Raw genomic sequence first — 22,468 nt, forward strand, 5'->3', positions numbered from 1 at the left:
GGTTTTATTTAGGTAAAAACACTGTTATCAATGCTGAGTAGAGAATAGTGTTCCACATGTGACTGTTCTATGCTGAATTGTAACACCAAAAGGCAAATCATTGTTTACAGCGCCATCTACCTAAAGGTTTAGAAACATTAGCAGTATCAGGATTGTAGCGTTCAGCGCATGTGCAAGTACAACAGAGCGCTTGTGGGGTGTAGACCACGATTACTTGTGCTAGTTGTGTCGACCAAGCAGATCACCATTCAGGAAGGTATATCAATGCCAAAATACGAGCCAGTTTGTTCAGTACAACTTTATAAGCCAACAGCAGCGAATAAACTTAAGAGTCACCTTAGATTACATGTTAACTTCCATCTATCCATCCAGCTTAATTAAATACCATAAACACTACGTACAAAACATGTTGTACAGAGATCGTTCCCATCTAGTGGTGCTAGATAAATTACAGCTTGTTGCTTGGGTACAGATTTGTGACATTATTATTAAATTGCTGTTGTTGTGTTTGTTGTTATTTTTTAACTGTTCATGTTTTTAAGTGTAAAACCATAAACAGCACCGTCTATAAATAAATAAATTGTGCTTCCACTTGAGATTTTTGTTTACGTGAACAATGTCTGAAATTTGACGAGCTTGATTAGTTTGTTATATGTGTTAAGATGATGAATGAACCTAAACACTTGCTTTTAAATTTTAAGTTTTTATTTATTTATTTTAGTTTCAATACAATGTGACACCGGCAAGATAAAGAAAGAAAAAATTAAGTGTGTCAAGTGTTTTTGTAACATGTGGTAGATCTGCAATGGCGACTGTTTTTGGTATACAGGAAAGAAAACGCAGAATGCAGGTGAAAATGTGTTATTTGGCAACCAGCACTGTGTAAATATTGGACAGAACACATGATGGGTTATTTTAACTTGTTGGGTTGTGCAGTTTAACCATTGTGCTGGATTAAATAAATGTAAGAAAATACAGCATTAAAGCATCATCTCAATAAAATACGCTACAATTTAACACTATAATACAATAAAGCGACAGTAAGTCTGTGTCTGTTTCTGTTACGAATTCTGAATTGTGTTTGTTTGTAAACTGTGAATTAGTTCTTAATCACAGATGTTTCATTGGATGGTACACATGGGTCACATGACTTGCTAAGGTTCACCTCAGGCTATACCACTGTTCTTCTGCAATCATTAATTCTGGCTTTATTTCACCTAATGAACGTGGCATGACCTTTATAAATGGTTACAATCAATTTTGTCAATGGCAAAAATAAATAAATAAATAAAAAGAGAACTGCTGTGTAATTTAGTGAATTCTTGCACTGCACATGGCAGAAGACTAAAAGAAATGTAGACCGTGTAGAATACTTTTATGTATTTTTCTTTTAAGAATAAATAACTGTTTGTTTATTTGTTTATTAGAATTTTACCGTCATGTTTTACACTTTTGGTTACATTCATGACAGGAACGGTAGTTTATCTTCACACAGGGTTCATCAGTTCACAAGGTTACATCAAACACAATCTTGAACGATTTAGTGTCTCCAATTCACCTCACTTGCATGTCTTTGGACTGTGGGAGGACACCGGAGCACCCGGAGTAAACCCAAGCAGACACGGGGAGAACATGCAAACTCCACACAGAAAGGACCCGGACCGCCCCACCAGGGGATCAAACCCAGGACCTTCTTGCTGTGATGCGACAGTGCTACCCACTTAGCCAACGTACCACCCAGAATAAATAACTGAAGGGCTGTCAGTGTAGAATCGGGTATGGGGGTATAGGTTCTGCCTTTGTACGTAGGCCGGTTAGCTCAGTTGGTTAGAGCGTGCTGCTAATAACGCCAAGGTCACAGGTTCGATTCCTGTACGGGCCACACCCACTTTTTCTTTTATTACAGTTTAAAGTTGCATAAAACAAATGTTTGTACAAATAATATAAAACCAAAGTACAAAATAAACATTTCACTTATTTTAATTTATTTCTAGCACCACTAGATGAAGACGATGTCTGTACAACATTCTGAACTTCACTTTAAAAGTCAGTTGAATGTGTTTTACTGTAGTAAGAATGAAAGTATGAGCTGATCTTTGTCTCATTGTGTAGCTTTGATGAAGAAAAAGCCGCTGGGTCAGTGTGTAACAGGAGGTTTGGAGTGAAGGTGGGTGTGTGTGGATAAAAGCTTCCAGCACCTGGTATTCCCAGCCGGTCTCCTATCCAAGTACTAACCAGGCTCGACCCCGATTAGCTTCCGAGATCAGGTGTTCTCAGGGTTGTGTGGCCATAAGCGAGAGATGCTGTAAACAAGCTGCTTCTTATAGACGTCTGTCGTTCAGCCTTTCACTCCACTGTGTGTCGTCTTTTACTTTCTCTGTTCTACACGCAGCTTTTCAAATAAAAGATCCTGAAACAGAGACAAAACACACAGAGAACCACACACACCGCTCAGCTGCTGCTGATCCTCTTTCACCTGCATTTAGTACAAAAACACCTTCACTAGGATTTATATGAACTGGGTTTTATGCACTAGAAGATGGTGGGATAATTAAACGTAAATATAAATATTTCTTTTAACAAAGGAGTTCAGCTACCACTAATTTGGTCTATAGATAAACACAAAGAACAAAGACTCATGATGATAGAACAATGCAACACTGTTCAGTCCACAGCCCTCCATTCACACCTTCTCATGTACATTCTGGTGGAGGACGGTTCATTATTTAAGTAGACAGCATCTAAAGACTAGAATTTTGGAGTGTAGACCTAGAAGTGTTAAAGTAAGAGACTATTCATTTATGAAAACTTTGCAAACACCATAAAGACCAGGATAAAATTCTTCCACTTGAAAGTAAAAGTTGTTCTGTGTTTATTAAAGTAGATTAAACTTGAATAATGAATAAAAACTGATTCAGATCTGAGGTTGGTACATTACACCACATTACTTTTGATGATTAATGATCATATTCATACCATCATGTACATTTGATAATTGAAGTAGAACAGTTCTAGTGTATATTGGTAGAAAAAGAAAGTACACATAGCTTTTTCTGTACATGCAGTAGTGGAATATCATTTTATTTTCTCCACTGAATGCGCTGGTGTTTTTCAAGACGACTCCAGTCACAAAAACTATTTAAAATGCTGCTTCCAGTAAAACTTCATCTGCACTATAAGCAGCAGTATGGGTCATCCTCTTATGTGAATGCGCTGGTGTGGTGTACTTAAATAATATTCCTTTCACTAAAGTTCTTTTCAGACAGTGAACGGTGATATTACTTCTCTCCTGTGTGAATGAGCTGGTGTTGTTGGAGAACATAATGTGCAATAAAACACTTCCCACACTTTTAACAGTGATGTAGTTTCTCTATGTGAATACGCTGATGCCGTTTGCAATTATTTTCATGAGCAAAAATCTTTCCACACACTGAGCAGTAATACGGTTTCTCTCCTGTGTGAATACGCTGGTGTACTTTAAGGTCACTACTTTGAATAAAACTCTTTCCACACTCAGTGCAGTTATACGGTTTCTCTCCTGTATGAACACGCTGGTGTTTTTGAAGTTGACTCTGTTGAGCAAAACTCCTCCCACACTCTGTGCAGTGAAACGGTTTCTCTCCTGTGTGAATACGCTGGTGTTGTTGGAGATTACTCTGCTTAATAAAACTCTTCCCACACTCTGAACAGTGATATGGCTTCTCTCCTGTATGAATGCGCTGGTGTTGTTTGAGATTACTCTGTGTAGTAAAACTCTTCCCACACTCTGAGCAGTGATATTGCTTCTCTCCTATATGAATGCGCAGTGATGAAAGTTCTTCATGTTTATGCTTTGATAAGACTGTAGAAACTGTTTCCTTGGAAAGCAACAGAAACGAAGAAACAAGTCGATTAATTAGAATTACTTTTACTACATTAATACCACAATATTAAACTCATCACCTAGTAATAAAAACATTAAATTCACTTCACGTCTAAGTGAGAATCTGAATTCAAAGAACATCAGGATAAAATACTTATAAATACTGCAGATATTAATAATTAAATAACTATAAATAACTTGATATAAATAAAGATATAAGAGATCTGACTTTCTCAACATCAGTCCTGCACCAAGCAAATCTAATCCAGTTCATGACAGGACTAATAATTAGCTCACAAGTGTAAATCTTTGGTGTGCTGGGAGTAAAAAAGGCTTCATAAATCACCACAATTATGAGCATAAAGCTATTTTAAACAGTCTGAATATATTAACCTGATAATATTAAATAACATCATAAAATAAAAACAACAAATGCAACATAAATGTAAAAGAAACAAACAAGAAAACCCTTTACCTTCCTGTTAGAATCCTGGAAGTCACTTTAACAAAGCTGGTGTCTCCAGCAGGTCGTTTCTAATGAAGAACGTGCAGAAGATCCTTCTTACCAAGTGACTCAGCTACAGGTCTAGAGTTTAGTCCTTAAATAGAGCTGAGGACAAAGACCCAAGACCAGTTCAAAACTCTGCATTGGTCAATCATCAGCCAACCATTCACACTTTCTTGTGTGAAGTACTAGCTCATTATCTATGGAACGTGTGCAAATGAAGTAGATGGAGCCACAAAGCATGATGGGTGAAGTCAAACTACACCTATTTATCTCAGCAGAGAAGTTATTTACATTTAATCCTAAACACAAACAAGGAATTGAAAGGCTATTCTGTAAAGTGAAATGACATGAACTTAGATAAAGCTTTTATGATAAGAATCTAAGTCATGTAAAATGCTGTATGTATATTTGTGTGAATTAGTTTCTACTGTATATGAGGAACAATAAGAAAACTAGAAGAGGAAACACCCACCTATAGATTTATCTGTATTTATGGTGTAGAAATATGTGAACTGTTGGATTTACTGAAGCACTTTCTACATTCGGAGCAGTGATACGAGCTCACTGAGGAAACATAAAGATTAATAAAGGGAAGGAAACAAAACCTGAAAATAAGAGCTTTACCTTCCGTTCAAATCCTGTTCAAACTGCTGAGAATGAGAGCAGTTCATAACTACAGGAACACAGACTGTACTTGTACTCGGTCTGTTTACCTCCAGCAGCAACTGGAACCAACGCCAAACAATTTAACTCTACCCAGGGTTGCCAAGTCCAGCACAATTTATCCAGCTTAAAGTCTGTCTAAACCTGTCCTTCACATGCTAAAACTAGCAGACCTTGTTCATAGGTATGTGAGAGCAAATCCAGCTGTGTCACATTTTGAATATAGCCCAATTTGGCGGGAAAATGGCGAGAGTTGCCAGGTTCAGCCTAATGTCTGGTCTAAAATCAACCCTGAAGCTGAAACTAGCCCAGAATCCAGGGTGTCACAGATATTGGTGAAATGGCAAATGATCGATCAGTACTACTAGTGAATCTTTTATTATTAATAATAATATAGTTTCATTTTACATTCTGATTGATACTTTTTTGTGATGTATTTTGTTTACATTGGTATTACAGCTACTAATATTGTATCATTAAACTATTAGTCATTTTATAATCGTCATTTTACATCCGGCCCGCAAGACATCCCCAACCGGCCCGCATGAGGTTCGTGGCAATTACAAATTAGATGTAAATAAACGTACATCAAACATGCATTACAACAGGATTGATTTTGATGGGAGCGCTATATCTTTAAATTACTGTAAGTTTTGATTTACGTGTGTGTGAGTGTTTCCAGCTTCACCGTAATCTGAACAGAAGGAGTTTTTAACAAGACATGAACCTCTGAAGTATTTATTAACTGAAGTCAGGTGTAATGCTGGTTAAGGATCAGAATTTAGGCTCTAAATCGCTGTTACGATACAAAACAGAAATATAAGAACATTTTTACTCTGCCTACTTCAAATTTTCTGATTGTAACATCTAAACATTAACAGCTTATTAGAAATGTACAATCTACTGCTTTTCATAAAGAGTGAGCAGTCGTAGCCTAGTGGTTAAGGTACTGGACTAGTAATTAGAAGGTTGCTGGTTCAAGCCCCACCACAGCCAGGTTGCTGCTGTTGGACCCTTGAGCAAGACCCATAACTCTCAATTGCTCAGACTGTATACTGTAACTGTATTGTAAATTGCTTTGTATAAAGATATTAGAATTAAGTTCACCTTATTGGTCCGGCCCTCCACAACAGTCCCAGTTTCTTATGTGGCCCCTTGGAAAATTTAATTGCCCACCCCTGATTTAAACCCTATTTTTTTTGGTACCCTTAAACTTTATAATAAACGCCTTTTATATTGTCACATTTCTAGAATGTATTTGTAACCTACAGGTCGTGTACTATCATTATGAAGTGAAATTGTTCTATGGAAACAAGTAGATTCCTTTTAGTAACAATAACAATTAATGTAATCAAGATTATTTCATTTAATAACAATCTAAATTAAAACAGAAATGAGCTTAGATTATGTTTTATTTGACTTTAAATTGAAAGTAAAATCATAATGTCCAGTTATTACCAAACCTTTTATTTTAAAGCCTGAAATTCTATCCTAAATAGTTCCGCCAGACGCTTTTACCGTAATGTTTAGTATACGAACATCTTCACAAACAATGTGGGGGCTGATTTGACTGAGCATTTTGAAGTGGAGGCTTGACCACAGTAGTAAATCAAACAGTTCACAGACACACAAGTGCACAGTAAATATTTCTACACCATAAATACAGATAAATCTATAGGTGGGTGTTTCCTCTTCTAGTTTTCTTATTGTTCCTCATATACAGTAGAAACTAATTCACACAAATATACATACAGCATTTTACATGACTTAGATTCTTATCATAAAAGCTTTATCTAAGTTCATGTCATTTCACTTTACAGAATAGCCTTTCAATTCCTTGTTTGTGTTTAGGATTAAATGTAAATAACTTCTCTGCTATGATAAATAGGTGTAGTTTGACTTCACCCATCATGCTTTGTGGCTCCATCTACTTCATTTGCACATGTTCCATAGATAATGAGCTAGTACTTCACACAAGAAGGTGTGAATAGTTGTCTGATGATTGACCAATGCAGAGTTTTGAACTGGTCTTGGGTCTTTGTCCTCAGCTCTATTTAAGGACTAAACTCTAGACTTGTAGCTGAGTCACTTGGTAAGAAGGATCTTCTGCACGTTCTTCATTAGAAACGACCTGCTGGAGACACCAGCTTTGTTTAAGTGGCTGCCAGGATTCTAACAGGAAGGTAAAGGGTTTTCTTGTTTGTTTCTTTTACATTTATGTTGCATTTGTTGTTCTTTTTATTTTATTATGTTATTTAATATTATCAGGTTAATATATTCAGACAGTTTAAAATAGCTTTATGCTCATAATTGTGGTGATTTATGAAGCCTTTTTTACTCCCAGCACAGCAAAGATTTACACTTGTGAGCTAATTATTAGTCCTGTCATGAACTGGATTAGATTTGCTTGGTGCAGGACTGATGTTGAGAAAGTCAGATCTCTTATATTTTTATTTCTATCAAGTTATTTATAGTTATTTAATTATTAATATCTGCAGTATTTATAAGTATTTTATCCTGATGTTCTTTGAATTCAGATTCTCACTTAGACGTGAAGTGAATTTAATGTTTTTATTACTTATTTGTATTATTGTAGTAAAAATTATAATGGCTAATGCTAATAGTATTGCTAATGAATTGACTTCTTACTTTGTTTCTGTTGCTTTCCAAGGAAACAGTTTCTACAGTCTTATCAAAGCATAAACATGAAGAACTTTCATCACTGCTCAGAGTGAGGGAAGAGTTTTACTACGCAGAGTAATCTCCAACGACACCAGCGCATTCATACAGGAGAGAAGCCGTATCACTGCTCAGAGTGAGGGAAGAGTTTTATTAAGCAGAGTCATCTCAAACAACACCAGCGTATTCACACAGGAGAGAAGCCATATCACTGCTCAGAGTGTGGGAAGAGTTTTATTAAGCAGAGTCATCTCAAACAACACCAGCGTATTCACACAGGAGAGAAGCCATATCACTGCTTAGAGTGTGGAAAGAATTTTACTGTGCAGAGTAATCTCAAACAACACCAGCGTGTTCACACAGGACAGAAACCATATTACTGCTCAGAGTGTAGAAAGAGTTTTGCTCAACAGGTTAACCTCCAACAACACCAGCGTATTCACACAGGAGAGAAACCGTATCACTGCTTAGTGTGGAAAGAGTTTTGCTTACAGTTATGCTCTTAAAGTACACCAGCGTATTTACACAGGAGAGAAACCATATTACTGCTCAGAGTGTGGAAAGAGTTTTATTCAAAGTAGTGACCTTAAAGTACCCCAGCGCATTCACACAGGAGTGAAACCGTATCACTGCTCAGAGTGTGGAAAGAGTTTTGCTCAACAGGTTAACCTCCGAAAACACCAGCATATTCACACAGGAGCAAAACCGTATCACTGCACTGAGTGTGGAAAGAGTTTTACTCAAAGTAATACCCTTAAAGTACACCAGCGTATTCACACAGGAGAGAAACCGTATCACTGCTCAGAATGTGGAAAGATTTTTGCTCATGAAAAGAATCTCAAACAGCATCAGTGTATTCACATAGAAAAACTACATCACTGTTTGTAGGAAGTATTTTATTGCACATTATGTTTTCCAACAACACCAGCGCATTCACACAGGAGAGAGGTCATATCACCGTTCACTGTCTGAAAAGAACTTTAGTGAAAGGAATATCCTTTAAGTACACCACACCAGCGCATTCACATAAGAGGATGACCCATATTGCTGCTTATAGTGCAGATTAAGTTTTACTGGAAGCAGCATTTTTAATAGACACCAGTACGGTCACACAGAAGTTACGTTTTTGTGACTGAAGTCATCTTGAAAAACACCAGCGCATTCAGAGGAGAAAATAAAATGATACTCCACTACTGCATGTACAGAAAAAGCTCTGTGTACTTTTTTTTTCTACTAATATCCACTAGAACTGTTCCACTTCAATTATCAAATGTACATGATGGTATAAATATTATCATTAATCATCAAATGTAATGTGGTGTAATGTACCAACCTCAGATCTGAATCTGTTTTTATTCATTATTCAAGTTTAATCTACTTTAATAAACACAGAACAACTTTTACTTTCAAGTGGAAGAATTTTATCCTGGTCTTTATGGTGTTTGCATAAATTCTTCATATTATAATTGTTACGTTTTCATAAATGAATAGCCTCTTACTTTAACACTTCTAAGTCTACACTCCAAAATTCTAGTCTTTAGATGATTTCCACTTAGCAAATAATGAACCGTCCTTAACCAGAATGTACATGAGAAGGTGTGAATGGAGGGCTGTGGACTGAACAGTGTTGCATTGTTCTATCATCATGAGTCTTTGTTCTTTGTGTTTATCTATAGACCAAATTAGTGGTAGCTAAACTCTTTTGTTAAAAGAAATACTCATATTTACGTTTAATTATCCCACCATCTTCTAGTGCATAAAACTCAGTTCATATAAATCCTAATACAGACTGAACAGACATGTTTTAAAATTACATTTAAAAATACATAAATACTATTGTGGTAGTTCAGGTGTTTTCTTATCATGGAGGTGACCAATTGACCAAGACAACTGAGGAGTCAGGAGACAAGTGTTTCTTTATTGATGAATAAATATTGAATCCAATGTTCTTTTGAGATCTAAAACGATTATAAAAAATAAATACAATTACTAATAGTTTAATGGTAAAATATTACTAGCTGTAATACCAATGTAAACAAAATACATCACAATAAAGTATCAATGGAATGTAAAATGAAACTATATTATTATTAATAATAAAAGATTCACTAGTAGTACTGATCGATCATTTGCCATTTCACCAATATCTGTGACACCCTGGATTCTGGGCTAGTTTCAGCTTCAGGGTTGATTTTAGACCAGACATTAGGCTGGATAATTTGGCTGAACCTGGCAACTCGTGATTTACTCGCCAAATTGGGCTTGTTTGAAAATTAAGTCATGGTTAAAATTTGGGCTACTTTCAAAATTTGTCACGGCTGTCTAAAAGCTTTCATTGAAAACTGTACAACATGTTTTTAATGAGGATTTGCGCTCTATGGTCTGCTAGTTTTAGCATGTGAAGGGCGGGTTTAGACAGACTTTGAGCTGGATATTTGTGATGGACTTGGCAACCCTGGGTAGAGTTGAATTGTTTGACGTTGGTTCCAGTTGTTGCCGGAGGTAAACAGACCGAGTACAAGTACAGTCTGTATTCCTGTAGTTATGAACCATACACACCTCCCTGAGAACACCTGATCTCGGAAGCTAAGCAGGGTCGGGCCTGGTTAGTATTTGGATGGGAGACCGCCTGGGAATACAAGGTGCTGGAAGCTTTTATCCACACACACCCACCTTCACTCCAAACCTCCTGTTACACACTGACCCAGCGGCTTTTTCTTCATCAAAGCTACACAATGAGACAAAGATCAGCTCATACTTTCATTCTTACTACAGTAAAACACATTCAACTGACTTTTAAAGTTAATACTTTTACTATTATTATTATTATTATTATTATTATTTTATTTTTATAATTATTAATTATTGCCGTTGTGTTTGTTGTAATAAAAAAAACCTCCCATTTTTTTAAGTGTAAAACCATAAACAGCACCGTCTATAAAGATGAATCCTCTTGTGCTTATAGACTAGTTGGTTTGTAGTGTTATTTTTAAGCTTCTACTGGTGTGAATGTGTGAGTTGGAAAACAAAACATGACATTAGAGAAACTGCTTGGAAGAACGTCTAGGACTGACTGTAGTCCTCTCTAAAGCTACCTGAGCAGTGTTGGGGTAGGTACTCAAAAAAGTAATCCATTACTCATTACTCATTACTTAACTAAAATTGTAATGGGATTACTTTACTCATTACATCCTGGAAAATGTAATCTCGTTCCTCATTACTTTACTTTCACGTTACATTCTAAACCCCAAACAAATACTGTATACTGGAATCACATCTACAAACAAATTCCATTTATTTACTTTATTTATTTAGTTTCAGAAAAATCCTCTCTTGTGCAGAGATGTGCCTGTGTTTGTTTCTGATTTAAAACATACACGCCATGAACCAATCAGATTTAACATCATTAAACAAGTTTATTCCTTAATTATTTATCCTTATACTAGAGGAACGAGTCGGTTCCTTAAGTTCAATAGATTCGGTTCGTTCGCGAACGACCCATCCCTCATCACAGTAACTGTAATGTCATTACAAATATTTAACTGTAACGCGTTACATGACTTCGTTACAGATAAAAAGTAATCACGTGACTGTACCGCGTTCCCCCCAACACTGTAGCTGAGAGATACAGGGCTAATGGAGATGTTTTACTGCTAAGCTGCTGTTCAACTCCAGTCCAGTTGGTGACGCTGGTGCGTCTTAAGTTGTTCTGCCAACCGCCATTAAACATCATAAGAAGAAGAAGAAGCTGCTGTGTTTGTACTGTAGAGCCTCATCTGTAAGTAAAATATGTATTTAATTATAACCCTTTTATTTCATTATAACCACATTCTAATTAATAATAAAACTAGAGTTTATAATAAAACATCACTGTGAGGATTTGAGGAGCTTTAACTCCAGTTTTATTTAAACAAACAAACTATTAGCTGCTCCGCTAACTGTTAGCACCACACATGATTCAGTACTGATGAACCGATTCATTGAACTGATGAATCAGTGGATTGTAACTGAGTTTATTCATTATTAAATCTAACATTTTGATATAAACGCGTCACATTTTCAGCTTTGTTTACAGTTGTTAATGTTTAAACAAACAGCGAGTTCTTGTAGCTTTGTTTACAGGTTGTTTTACAGGTTTATAGTAAAAGTTAAAAGTATTAGTACAGCACTGTTATTGGGAGTGGATGAGAAACTAGATGTAAAGAACATCAGACTTCATCATTTCACTTTGGGCCACAAAACCACTTCCACCAAACTCAAAGGGTTGTTTCCCAGACAGGGATTAAGGCTTATAGTCCAGGACTACAATTTAGCTTTAAATAGAGAATCTCCATTCAAAATGCTGTGTAGTCTAGGACTAGACTTAATCCCTGTCTGTGAAACCAACCCAAAAAGTTCTATTAGAAGTCTTTTCTGCCTGATGCTGCTCAGTCCCACAATAGTTTCAACATTTTCACTCTGTTTACAGCCTCACAGCATTAAAAATAAACAGTTAAAACAGTCTGAAAGAATTTTCCTGGATTTCTCTTTAATAGGGAATAAAGTACATTTGTCTATCTGTCCGTCTGTCTGTCAGATCTTTTAATAATGCAGTCAGCAGAAGAGGGACACGTCACCCCCATAGATCTACAAAATGAAGGATTCCAAGAGAAACTAATAAAAAAGGAGGAGGAAGAAGATGGAAGTTACTTCTGTAAGTAAATGTGGAGCAATTTGCCATGTTAGTACAGTACAGTGTGGTTAGTATAGTAGAAATAATAAGAAAATGTGGATAGTGGGATTAGAACCTGTACTGTACCGTACTGTCCTGTGGAGAAGTGCTGATACTTCCAGTAGTATTATACTTCCAATCTAAGTAGTATTTATTTGTGGTAACTAAACCCACAACCTTCAGTTTCCTCCAGTTGTTGAGTTTCTTCTTCACATATTGATGAATTTCATGTGAAGGATCTTTAATCCCTGTGGAACACGTCACCTCTGAGGAACACCTCACCCCAGAGGACCAACAGTGTGGAGGTTTCCAGATGAAGCCTGTGAAGAAGGAAGAACCTGAAGATAAAGATGAACTCAGTAAGATATTTTTTATCTTGAGTAAAATAAGATTTGGATTGAATAGAATCAGAGGAAACTGGGATGAAGCATCATACAGTGAAAGCTTGTATTGTGCTCATGCAGATCAGTGTGAGCAGGAAATGATGAATGCAGGATGAATCACGTTACAGGACTTTAGCATCAGATCTCAGTTTAACAATTACTAACAGTATTATTTATAATGTTATAAATGTATTTATTATTTATAATGTTATAAATGTATATGATTATTTATAATGTTATAAATGTATTTGATTATTTATAATGTTATGAATGTATTTGATTATTTATAATGTTATAAATGTATTTGATTATTTATAATGTTATAAATGTATTTGATTATTTATAATGTTATAAATGTATTTGATTATTTATAATGTTATAAATGTATTTGATTATTTATAATGTTATAAATGTATTTGATTATTTATAATGTTATAAATGTATTTGATTATTTATAATGTTATAAATGTATTTGATTATTTATAATGTTATAAATGTATATGATTATTTATAATGTTATAAATGTATTTATTATTTATAATGTTATGAATGTATTTGATTATTTATAATGTTATAAATGTGTTTGATTATTTATAATGTTATAAATGTATTTGATTATTTATAATGTTATAAATGTATTTATTATTTATAATGTTATGAATGTATTTGATTATTTATAATGTTATAAATGTATTTGATTATTTATAATGTTATAAATGTATTTATTATTTATAATGTTATAAATGTATATGATTATTTATAATGTTATAAATGTATTTGATTATTTATAATGTTATGAATGTATTTGATTATTTATAATGTTATAAATGTATTTGATTATTTATAATGTTATAAATGTATTTGATTATTTATAATGTTATAAATGTATTTGATTATTTATAATGTTATAAATGTATTTGATTATTTATAATGTTATAAATGTATTTGATTATTTATAATGTTATAAATGTATTTGATTATTTATAATGTTATAAATGTATTTGATTATTTATAATGTTATAAATGTATTTATTATTTATAATGTTATAAATGTATTTATTATTTATAATGTTATGAATGTATTTGATTATTTATAATGTTATAAATGTGTTTGATTATTTATAATGTTATAAATGTATTTGATTATTTATAATGTTATAAATGTATTTATTATTTATAATGTTATAAATGTATATGATTATTTATAATGTTATAAATGTATTTGATTATTTATAATGTTATGAATGTATTTGATTATTTATAATGTTATAAATGTATTTGATTATTTATAATGTTATAAATGTATTTGATTATTTATAATGTTATAAATGTATTTGATTATTTATAATGTTATAAATGTATTTGATTATTTATAATGTTATAAATGTATTTGATTATTTATAATGTTATAAATGTATTTGATTATTTATAATGTTATAAATGTATTTGATTATTTATAATGTTATAAATGTATATGATTATTTATAATGTTATAAATGTATTTATTATTTATAATGTTATGAATGTATTTGATTATTTATAATGTTATAAATGTGTTTGATTATTTATAATGTTATAAATGTGTTTGATTATTTATAATGTTATAAATGTATTTATTATTTATAATGTTATGAATGTATTTGATTATTTATAATGTTATAAATGTATTTGATTATTTATAATGTTATAAATGTATTTGATTATTTATAATGTTATAAATGTATTTGATTATTTATAATGTTATGAATGTATTTGATTATTTATAATGTTATAAATGTATTTGATTATTTATAATGTTATGAATGTGTTTGATTATTTATAATGTTATAAATGTATTTGATTATTTATAATGTTATAAATGTATTTGATTATTTATAATGTTATGAATGTATTTGATTATTTATAATGTTATAAATGTATTTGATTATTTATAATGTTATAAATGTATTTGATTATTTATAATGTTATAAATGTATTTATTATTTATAATGTTATAAATGTATTTATTATTTATAATGTTATGAATGTATTTGATTATTTATAATGTTATAAATGTATTTGATTATTTATAATGTTATAAATGTATTTGATTATTTATAATGTTATAAATGTATTTATTATTTATAATGTTATGAATGTATTTGATTATTTATAATGTTATAAATGTATTTGATTATTTATAATGTTATAAATGTATTTGATTATTTATAATGTTATGAATGTATTTGATTATTTATAATGTTATAAATGTATTTGATTATTTATAATGTTATAAATGTATTTGATTATTTATAATGTTATAAATGTATTTGATTATTTATAATGTTATAAATGTATTTGATTATTTATAATGTTATAAATGTATATGATTATTTATAATGTTATAAATGTATTTATTATTTATAATGTTATGAATGTATTTGATTATTTATAATGTTATAAATGTGTTTGATTATTTATAATGTTATAAATGTATTTGATTATTTATAATGTTATAAATGTATTTATTATTTATAATGTTATGAATGTATTTGATTATTTATAATGTTATAAATGTATTTGATTATTTATAATGTTATAAATGTATTTATTATTTATAATGTTATAAATGTATATGATTATTTATAATGTTATAAATGTATTTATTATTTATAATGTTATGAATGTATTTGATTATTTATAATGTTATAAATGTGTTTGATTATTTATAATGTTATAAATGTGTTTGATTATTTATAATGTTATGAATGTATTTGATTATTTATAATGTTATAAATGTGTTTGATTATTTATAATGTTATAAATGTATTTGATTATTTATAATGTTATAAATGTATTTATTATTTATAATGTTATAAATGTATATGATTATTTATAATGTTATAAATGTATTTGATTATTTATAATGTTATGAATGTATTTGATTATTTATAATGTTATAAATGTATTTGATTATTTATAATGTTATAAATGTATTTGATTATTTATAATGTTATAAATGTATTTGATTATTTATAATGTTATAAATGTATTTGATTATTTATAATGTTATAAATGTATTTGATTATTTATAATGTTATAAATGTATTTGATTATTTATAATGTTATAAATGTATTTGATTATTTATAATGTTATAAATGTATATGATTATTTATAATGTTATAAATGTATTTATTATTTATAATGTTATGAATGTATTTGATTATTTATAATGTTATAAATGTGTTTGATTATTTATAATGTTATAAATGTGTTTGATTATTTATAATGTTATAAATGTATTTATTATTTATAATGTTATGAATGTATTTGATTATTTATAATGTTATAAATGTATTTGATTATTTATAATGTTATAAATGTATTTGATTATTTATAATGTTATAAATGTATTTATTATTTATAATGTTATGAATGTATTTGATTATTTATAATGTTATAAATGTATTTGATTATTTATAATGTTATAAATGTATTTATTATTTATAATGTTATAAATGTATTTATTATTTATAATGTTATGAATGTATTTGATTATTTATAATGTTATAAATGTATTTGATTATTTATAATGTTATAAATGTATTTGATTATTTATAATGTTATAAATGTATTTATTATTTATAATGTTATGAATGTATTTGATTATTTATAATGTTATAAATGTATTTGATTATTTATAATGTTATAAATGTATTTGATTATTTATAATGTTATGAATGTATTTGATTATTTATAATGTTATAAATGTATTTGATTATTTATAATGTTATAAATGTATTTGATTATTTATAATGTTATAAATGTATTTGATTATTTATAATGTTATAAATGTATTTGATTATTTATAATGTTATAAATGTATATGATTATTTATAATGTTATAAATGTATTTATTATTTATAATGTTATGAATGTATTTGATTATTTATAATGTTATAAATGTGTTTGATTATTTATAATGTTATAAATGTATTTGATTATTTATAATGTTATAAATGTATTTATTATTTATAATGTTATGAATGTATTTGATTATTTATAATGTTATAAATGTATTTGATTATTTATAATGTTATAAATGTATTTATTATTTATAATGTTATAAATGTATATGATTATTTATAATGTTATAAATGTATTTATTATTTATAATGTTATGAATGTATTTGATTATTTATAATGTTATAAATGTGTTTGATTATTTATAATGTTATAAATGTGTTTGATTATTTATAATGTTATGAATGTATTTGATTATTTATAATGTTATAAATGTGTTTGATTATTTATAATGTTATAAATGTATTTGATTATTTATAATGTTATAAATGTATTTATTATTTATAATGTTATAAATGTATATGATTATTTATAATGTTATAAATGTATTTGATTATTTATAATGTTATGAATGTATTTGATTATTTATAATGTTATAAATGTATTTGATTATTTATAATGTTATAAATGTATTTGATTATTTATAATGTTATAAATGTATTTGATTATTTATAATGTTATAAATGTATTTGATTATTTATAATGTTATAAATGTATTTGATTATTTATAATGTTATAAATGTATTTGATTATTTATAATGTTATAAATGTATTTGATTATTTATAATGTTATAAATGTATATGATTATTTATAATGTTATAAATGTATTTATTATTTATAATGTTATGAATGTATTTGATTATTTATAATGTTATAAATGTGTTTGATTATTTATAATGTTATAAATGTGTTTGATTATTTATAATGTTATAAATGTATTTATTATTTATAATGTTATGAATGTATTTGATTATTTATAATGTTATAAATGTATTTGATTATTTATAATGTTATAAATGTATTTGATTATTTATAATGTTATAAATGTATTTATTATTTATAATGTTATGAATGTATTTGATTATTTATAATGTTATAAATGTATTTGATTATTTATAATGTTATGAATGTGTTTGATTATTTATAATGTTATAAATGTATTTGATTATTTATAATGTTATAAATGTATTTGATTATTTATAATGTTATGAATGTATTTGATTATTTATAATGTTATAAATGTATTTGATTATTTATAATGTTATAAATGTATTTGATTATTTATAATGTTATAAATGTATTTATTATTTATAATGTTATAAATGTATTTATTATTTATAATGTTATGAATGTATTTGATTATTTATAATGTTATAAATGTATTTGATTATTTATAATGTTATAAATGTATTTGATTATTTATAATGTTATAAATGTATTTATTATTTATAATGTTATGAATGTATTTGATTATTTATAATGTTATAAATGTATTTGATTATTTATAATGTTATAAATGTATTTGATTATTTATAATGTTATGAATGTATTTGATTATTTATAATGTTATAAATGTATTTGATTATTTATAATGTTATAAATGTATTTGATTATTTATAATGTTATAAATGTATTTGATTATTTATAATGTTATAAATGTATTTATTATTTATATTGTTATAAATGTATTTATTATTTATATTGTTATAAATGTATTTGATTATTTATAATGTTATAAATGTATTTGATTATTTATAATGTTATAAATGTATTTATTATTTATAATGTTATGAATGTATTTGATTATTTATAATGTTATAAATGTATTTATTATTTATAATGTTATGAATGTATTTGATTATTTATAATGTTATAAATGTATTTATTATTTATAATGTTATGAATGTATTTGATTATTTATAATGTTATAAATGTATTTATTATTTATAATGTTATGAATGTATTTGATTATTTATAATGTTATAAATGTATTTATTATTTATATTGTTATAAATGTATTTGATTATTTATAATGTTATAAATGTATTTGTTTATAATGTTATAAATGTATTTATTATTTATATTGTTATAAATGTATTTGATTATTTATAATGTTATAAATGTATTTAATATTTATAATGTTTTAAATGTATTTGATTATTTATAATGTTATAAATGTATTTATTATTTATAATGTTATGAATGTATTTGATTATTTATAATATTATAAATGTATTTATTATTTATATTGTTATAAATGTATTTGATTATTTATAATGTTATAAATGTATTTGTTTATAATGTTATAAATGTATTTGATTATTTATAATGTTATAAATGTATTTGATTATTCATAATGTTATAAATGTGTTTGATTATTTATAATTTTATAAATGTATTTGATTATTTATAATGTTATAAATGTATTTATTATTTATAATGTTATAAATGTATTTATTATTTATAATGTTATAAATGTATTTATTATTTATAATGTTATAAATGTATTTATTATTTATAATGTTATAAATGTTTTTTATTATTTATAATGGTATAAATGTATTTGATTATTTATAATGTTATAAATATATGTGATTATTTATAATGTTATAAATGTATTTGATTATTTATAATGTTCTAAATGTATTTGATTATTTATAATGTTATAAATGTATGTGATTATTTATAATGTTATAAATGTATTTGATTATTTATAATGTTATAAATGTATGTGATTATTTATAATGTTATAAATGTATTTTAATATTTATAATGTTATAAATGTATTTTATTATTTATAATGTTATAAATGTATTTTATTATTTATAATGTTATAAATGTATTTGATTATTTTCTGCTTCAGAACTGAACAAGGATTTCTGCTGCTCCTCGTGTCCACGTTCCTCTACAACCCAAAATCAGCTCCACGATCACATCAAGAGCTGCAACCATGATAAATATGAGACTCTGGTGAAGATTAAGACTGAACATGAGGATCTGACGCCCACCAGAAGCTCCAGTAATCAGCAAACGTCCTCTGGTACTGTCAGCATTAACACCTCTCTCAGTCCCACACAGGAAGAAGGAAACGTCTGCTCACAGTGTGGGAAGAGCTTCAAGTTCCAGAGTGTGCTCAAAAGACACCAGCGCATTCACACAGTAGAGAAACCGTATCAGTGCGCACAGTGTGTGAAGAGTTTTAATACACAGAGTAATCTTGAAGTACACCAGCACATTCACACTGGAGAGAAACCGTATCAGTGCTCACAGTGTGGAAAGCATTTTAATAGACAGAGTCATCTCAAAAGACACCAGCGCATTCACACTGGGGAGAAACCGTATCAGTGTTCACAGTGTGGAAAGAGTTTTAATATACAGAGTAATCTCAAAAAACACCAGCACATTCACACTGGAGAGAAACCGTATCAGTGCTCACATTGTGGAAAGAGTTTTAATAGACAGAGTCATCTCAAAACACACCAGCACATTCACACTGGAGAGAAACCGTATCAGTGCTCACAGTGTGGAAAGCATTTTAATAGACAGAGTCATCTCAAAAGACACCAGCGCATTCACACTGGAGAGAAACCATATCAGTGCTCACAGTGTGGAAAGAGTTTTAATGGACAGAGTTGTCTCAAAAGACACCAGCGCATTCACACTGGAGAGAAACCGTATCAGTGCTCACAGTGTGGAAAGAGTTTTAATGGACAGAGTCATCTCAAAAGACACCAGCGCATTCACACTGGAGAAAAACTGTATCAGTGCTCACAGTGTGGAAAGAGTTTTAATGGACAGAGTGCTCTGAAGAGACACCAGCACATTCACACTGGAGAGAATCCATATCAGTGCTCACAGTGTGGAAAGAGTTTTAATAGACAGACTAATCTCAAAATACACCAGCGCATTCACACTGGAGTAAAACCATATCAGTGCTCACAGTGTGGAAAGAGTTTTAATCGAAAGAGTGCTCTCAATACACACAAGCGCATTCACACTGGAGAGAAACCGTATCAGTGCTCACAGTGTGGAAAGAGTTTTAATGGACAGAGTGATCTGAAAAGACACCAGCACATTCACACTGGAGAGAAACCATATCAGTGCTCACAGTGTGGAAAGAGTTTTAATCAACAGAGTGCTCTCAAAACACACAAGCGCATTCACACTGGAGAGAAACCGTATCAGTGCTCACAGTGTGGAAAGAGTTTTAATGGACAGAGTGATCTAAAAAGACACCAGAACATTCACACGGGTGAGAAACCGTATCAGTGCTCACAGTGTGGAAAGAGTTTTAATATACCGAGTCATCTCAAAATACATCAGCGCATTCACACTGGAGAGAAACCGTGTCAGTGCTCACAGTGTGGAAAGAGTTTTATTACACAGAGTAATCTCAAAAAACACCAGCGCATTCACATTTTACAGAAATGATGCTCACAGTGTTGGGGAGAAATGTTTAGCAATGAATGAATTATACTGTGTAATTAATAGGTCATTAATTACACAGTAAACATTAATAAGTAAATAGTAATAATAAAAGTATAAATCTTTAGGTTAAACTATTACTGGGAAATAATGTGATTATCTATAGTGGAGTGAATGGTGGGTAGAACCAGGAGGTTTAGAGCCTGATGTAAGTGAATGCTATCAGTTAATAGTGAAAGTGAATTTAAAATAAAAGGTATTGGATCGGCTAGCATATATTGGTCTTAGTGATACTGTGCTTGATTGGTTTTCTTCATACATTTCTAGACGTGTACAGTAGACGTATTCACAGTAACTCTTGTTATTAGTGGTGTCCCTCAGGGCTCTGTCTTGAGGCCTATACTATTTATAATTTACCTGCTTCCCATTGGATGTATCTTTAGGAAATACAACATTCAATTTTGTTGTTATGCAGACGACACCGAGCTATACCTGTCCACTGTGCTCACGGCTACTCTTCCTCCTCCATCTCTCTCTCTGATTGTCTAATAGAATTAAGAACATGGTTCTCTTACAATTTTCTCACATTAAATGCTGATAAAACTGAAATTGTTCTTATAGGTAGAAAATCTCCTCTCTCTAAATCTAACACATTCTCAGTGATGATGAACTCAGTCGTCTCTCCTTCCACTCACAATCTTTCATTTCATGCACATATTAACAATATCACACGAGGTATGTGAATGAAGGGTGTAAGTGTATGTGTGTAGAGGTGGGCGGATCGATTCAAATATCGATAATATCGATACCAACGCTGGTATTGATATTGAGCAATACTCGTGTAAAAAGATCGATACTCAAGCTTTTTTTCTCTCCCGCACGCACTGACTGCTGCGCACACGGATTCATCAAAGTCTACTCTCTGTCTGTCTGTAAGAGTAGCGCTGCGCTGTGTCACACACAGGCGCACCCCCCCCCCCCCCCCCCCCCCCCGTCTTTTGTTGTTGCACCGTCACGTGGCTCAGCGGCGCCAGCCAAACAGCCATGCAGGTAGGCTCAGCCTGGCCCGCCCACTCAGCGCTCTCCTCAGAAAAAACAGAATAAGTTTGAAACTGTTTACAGTATTTGTTGTGGTGTGTTAATTTTGTTGTATTGTGGTTTGTCAGCCCTCTACCTCAGGAGATTTTGTTTTAAGTTGTGTTGAGTGATATTTTTTTACACTCTGTTTATTTAAGAAAAAACAGAATTGCACTGAAAGGAAGAAAATTCCTTATTTTTTATTGTTTTTCCTAAGAACAATTCTATTTGAAAAAAGAAACAAAGAAAGAAAGAACTAGAAAAGATGTCTAGTGAGGGGAGAATTTTTATTTTATTTGTGTATTGTGGTTTCTC

The 22,468-nt window shown here is 29.6% G+C and overlaps 1 protein-coding gene across 1 annotated transcript; it reads left to right on the plus strand.

Annotated features, from left to right (window-relative positions):
- Nucleotides 1-5,276: 5,276 nt before the first annotated feature.
- On the plus strand, nt 5,277-21,632 carry LOC134326174 (zinc finger protein 271-like). Its single transcript, XM_063008369.1, has 2 exons — nt 5,277-5,293; nt 19,849-21,632. Exons 1-2 carry the CDS (start codon nt 5,277-5,279, stop codon nt 21,080-21,082), a joined length of 1,251 nt encoding a protein of 416 aa, XP_062864439.1. The 3' UTR covers nt 21,083-21,632.
- Nucleotides 21,633-22,468: the final 836 nt, after the last annotated feature.

This window comes from Trichomycterus rosablanca, chromosome 14 (genome assembly GCF_030014385.1).
Source record: "Trichomycterus rosablanca isolate fTriRos1 chromosome 14, fTriRos1.hap1, whole genome shotgun sequence".
Lineage (NCBI taxonomy): Eukaryota > Metazoa > Chordata > Actinopteri > Siluriformes > Trichomycteridae > Trichomycterus > Trichomycterus rosablanca.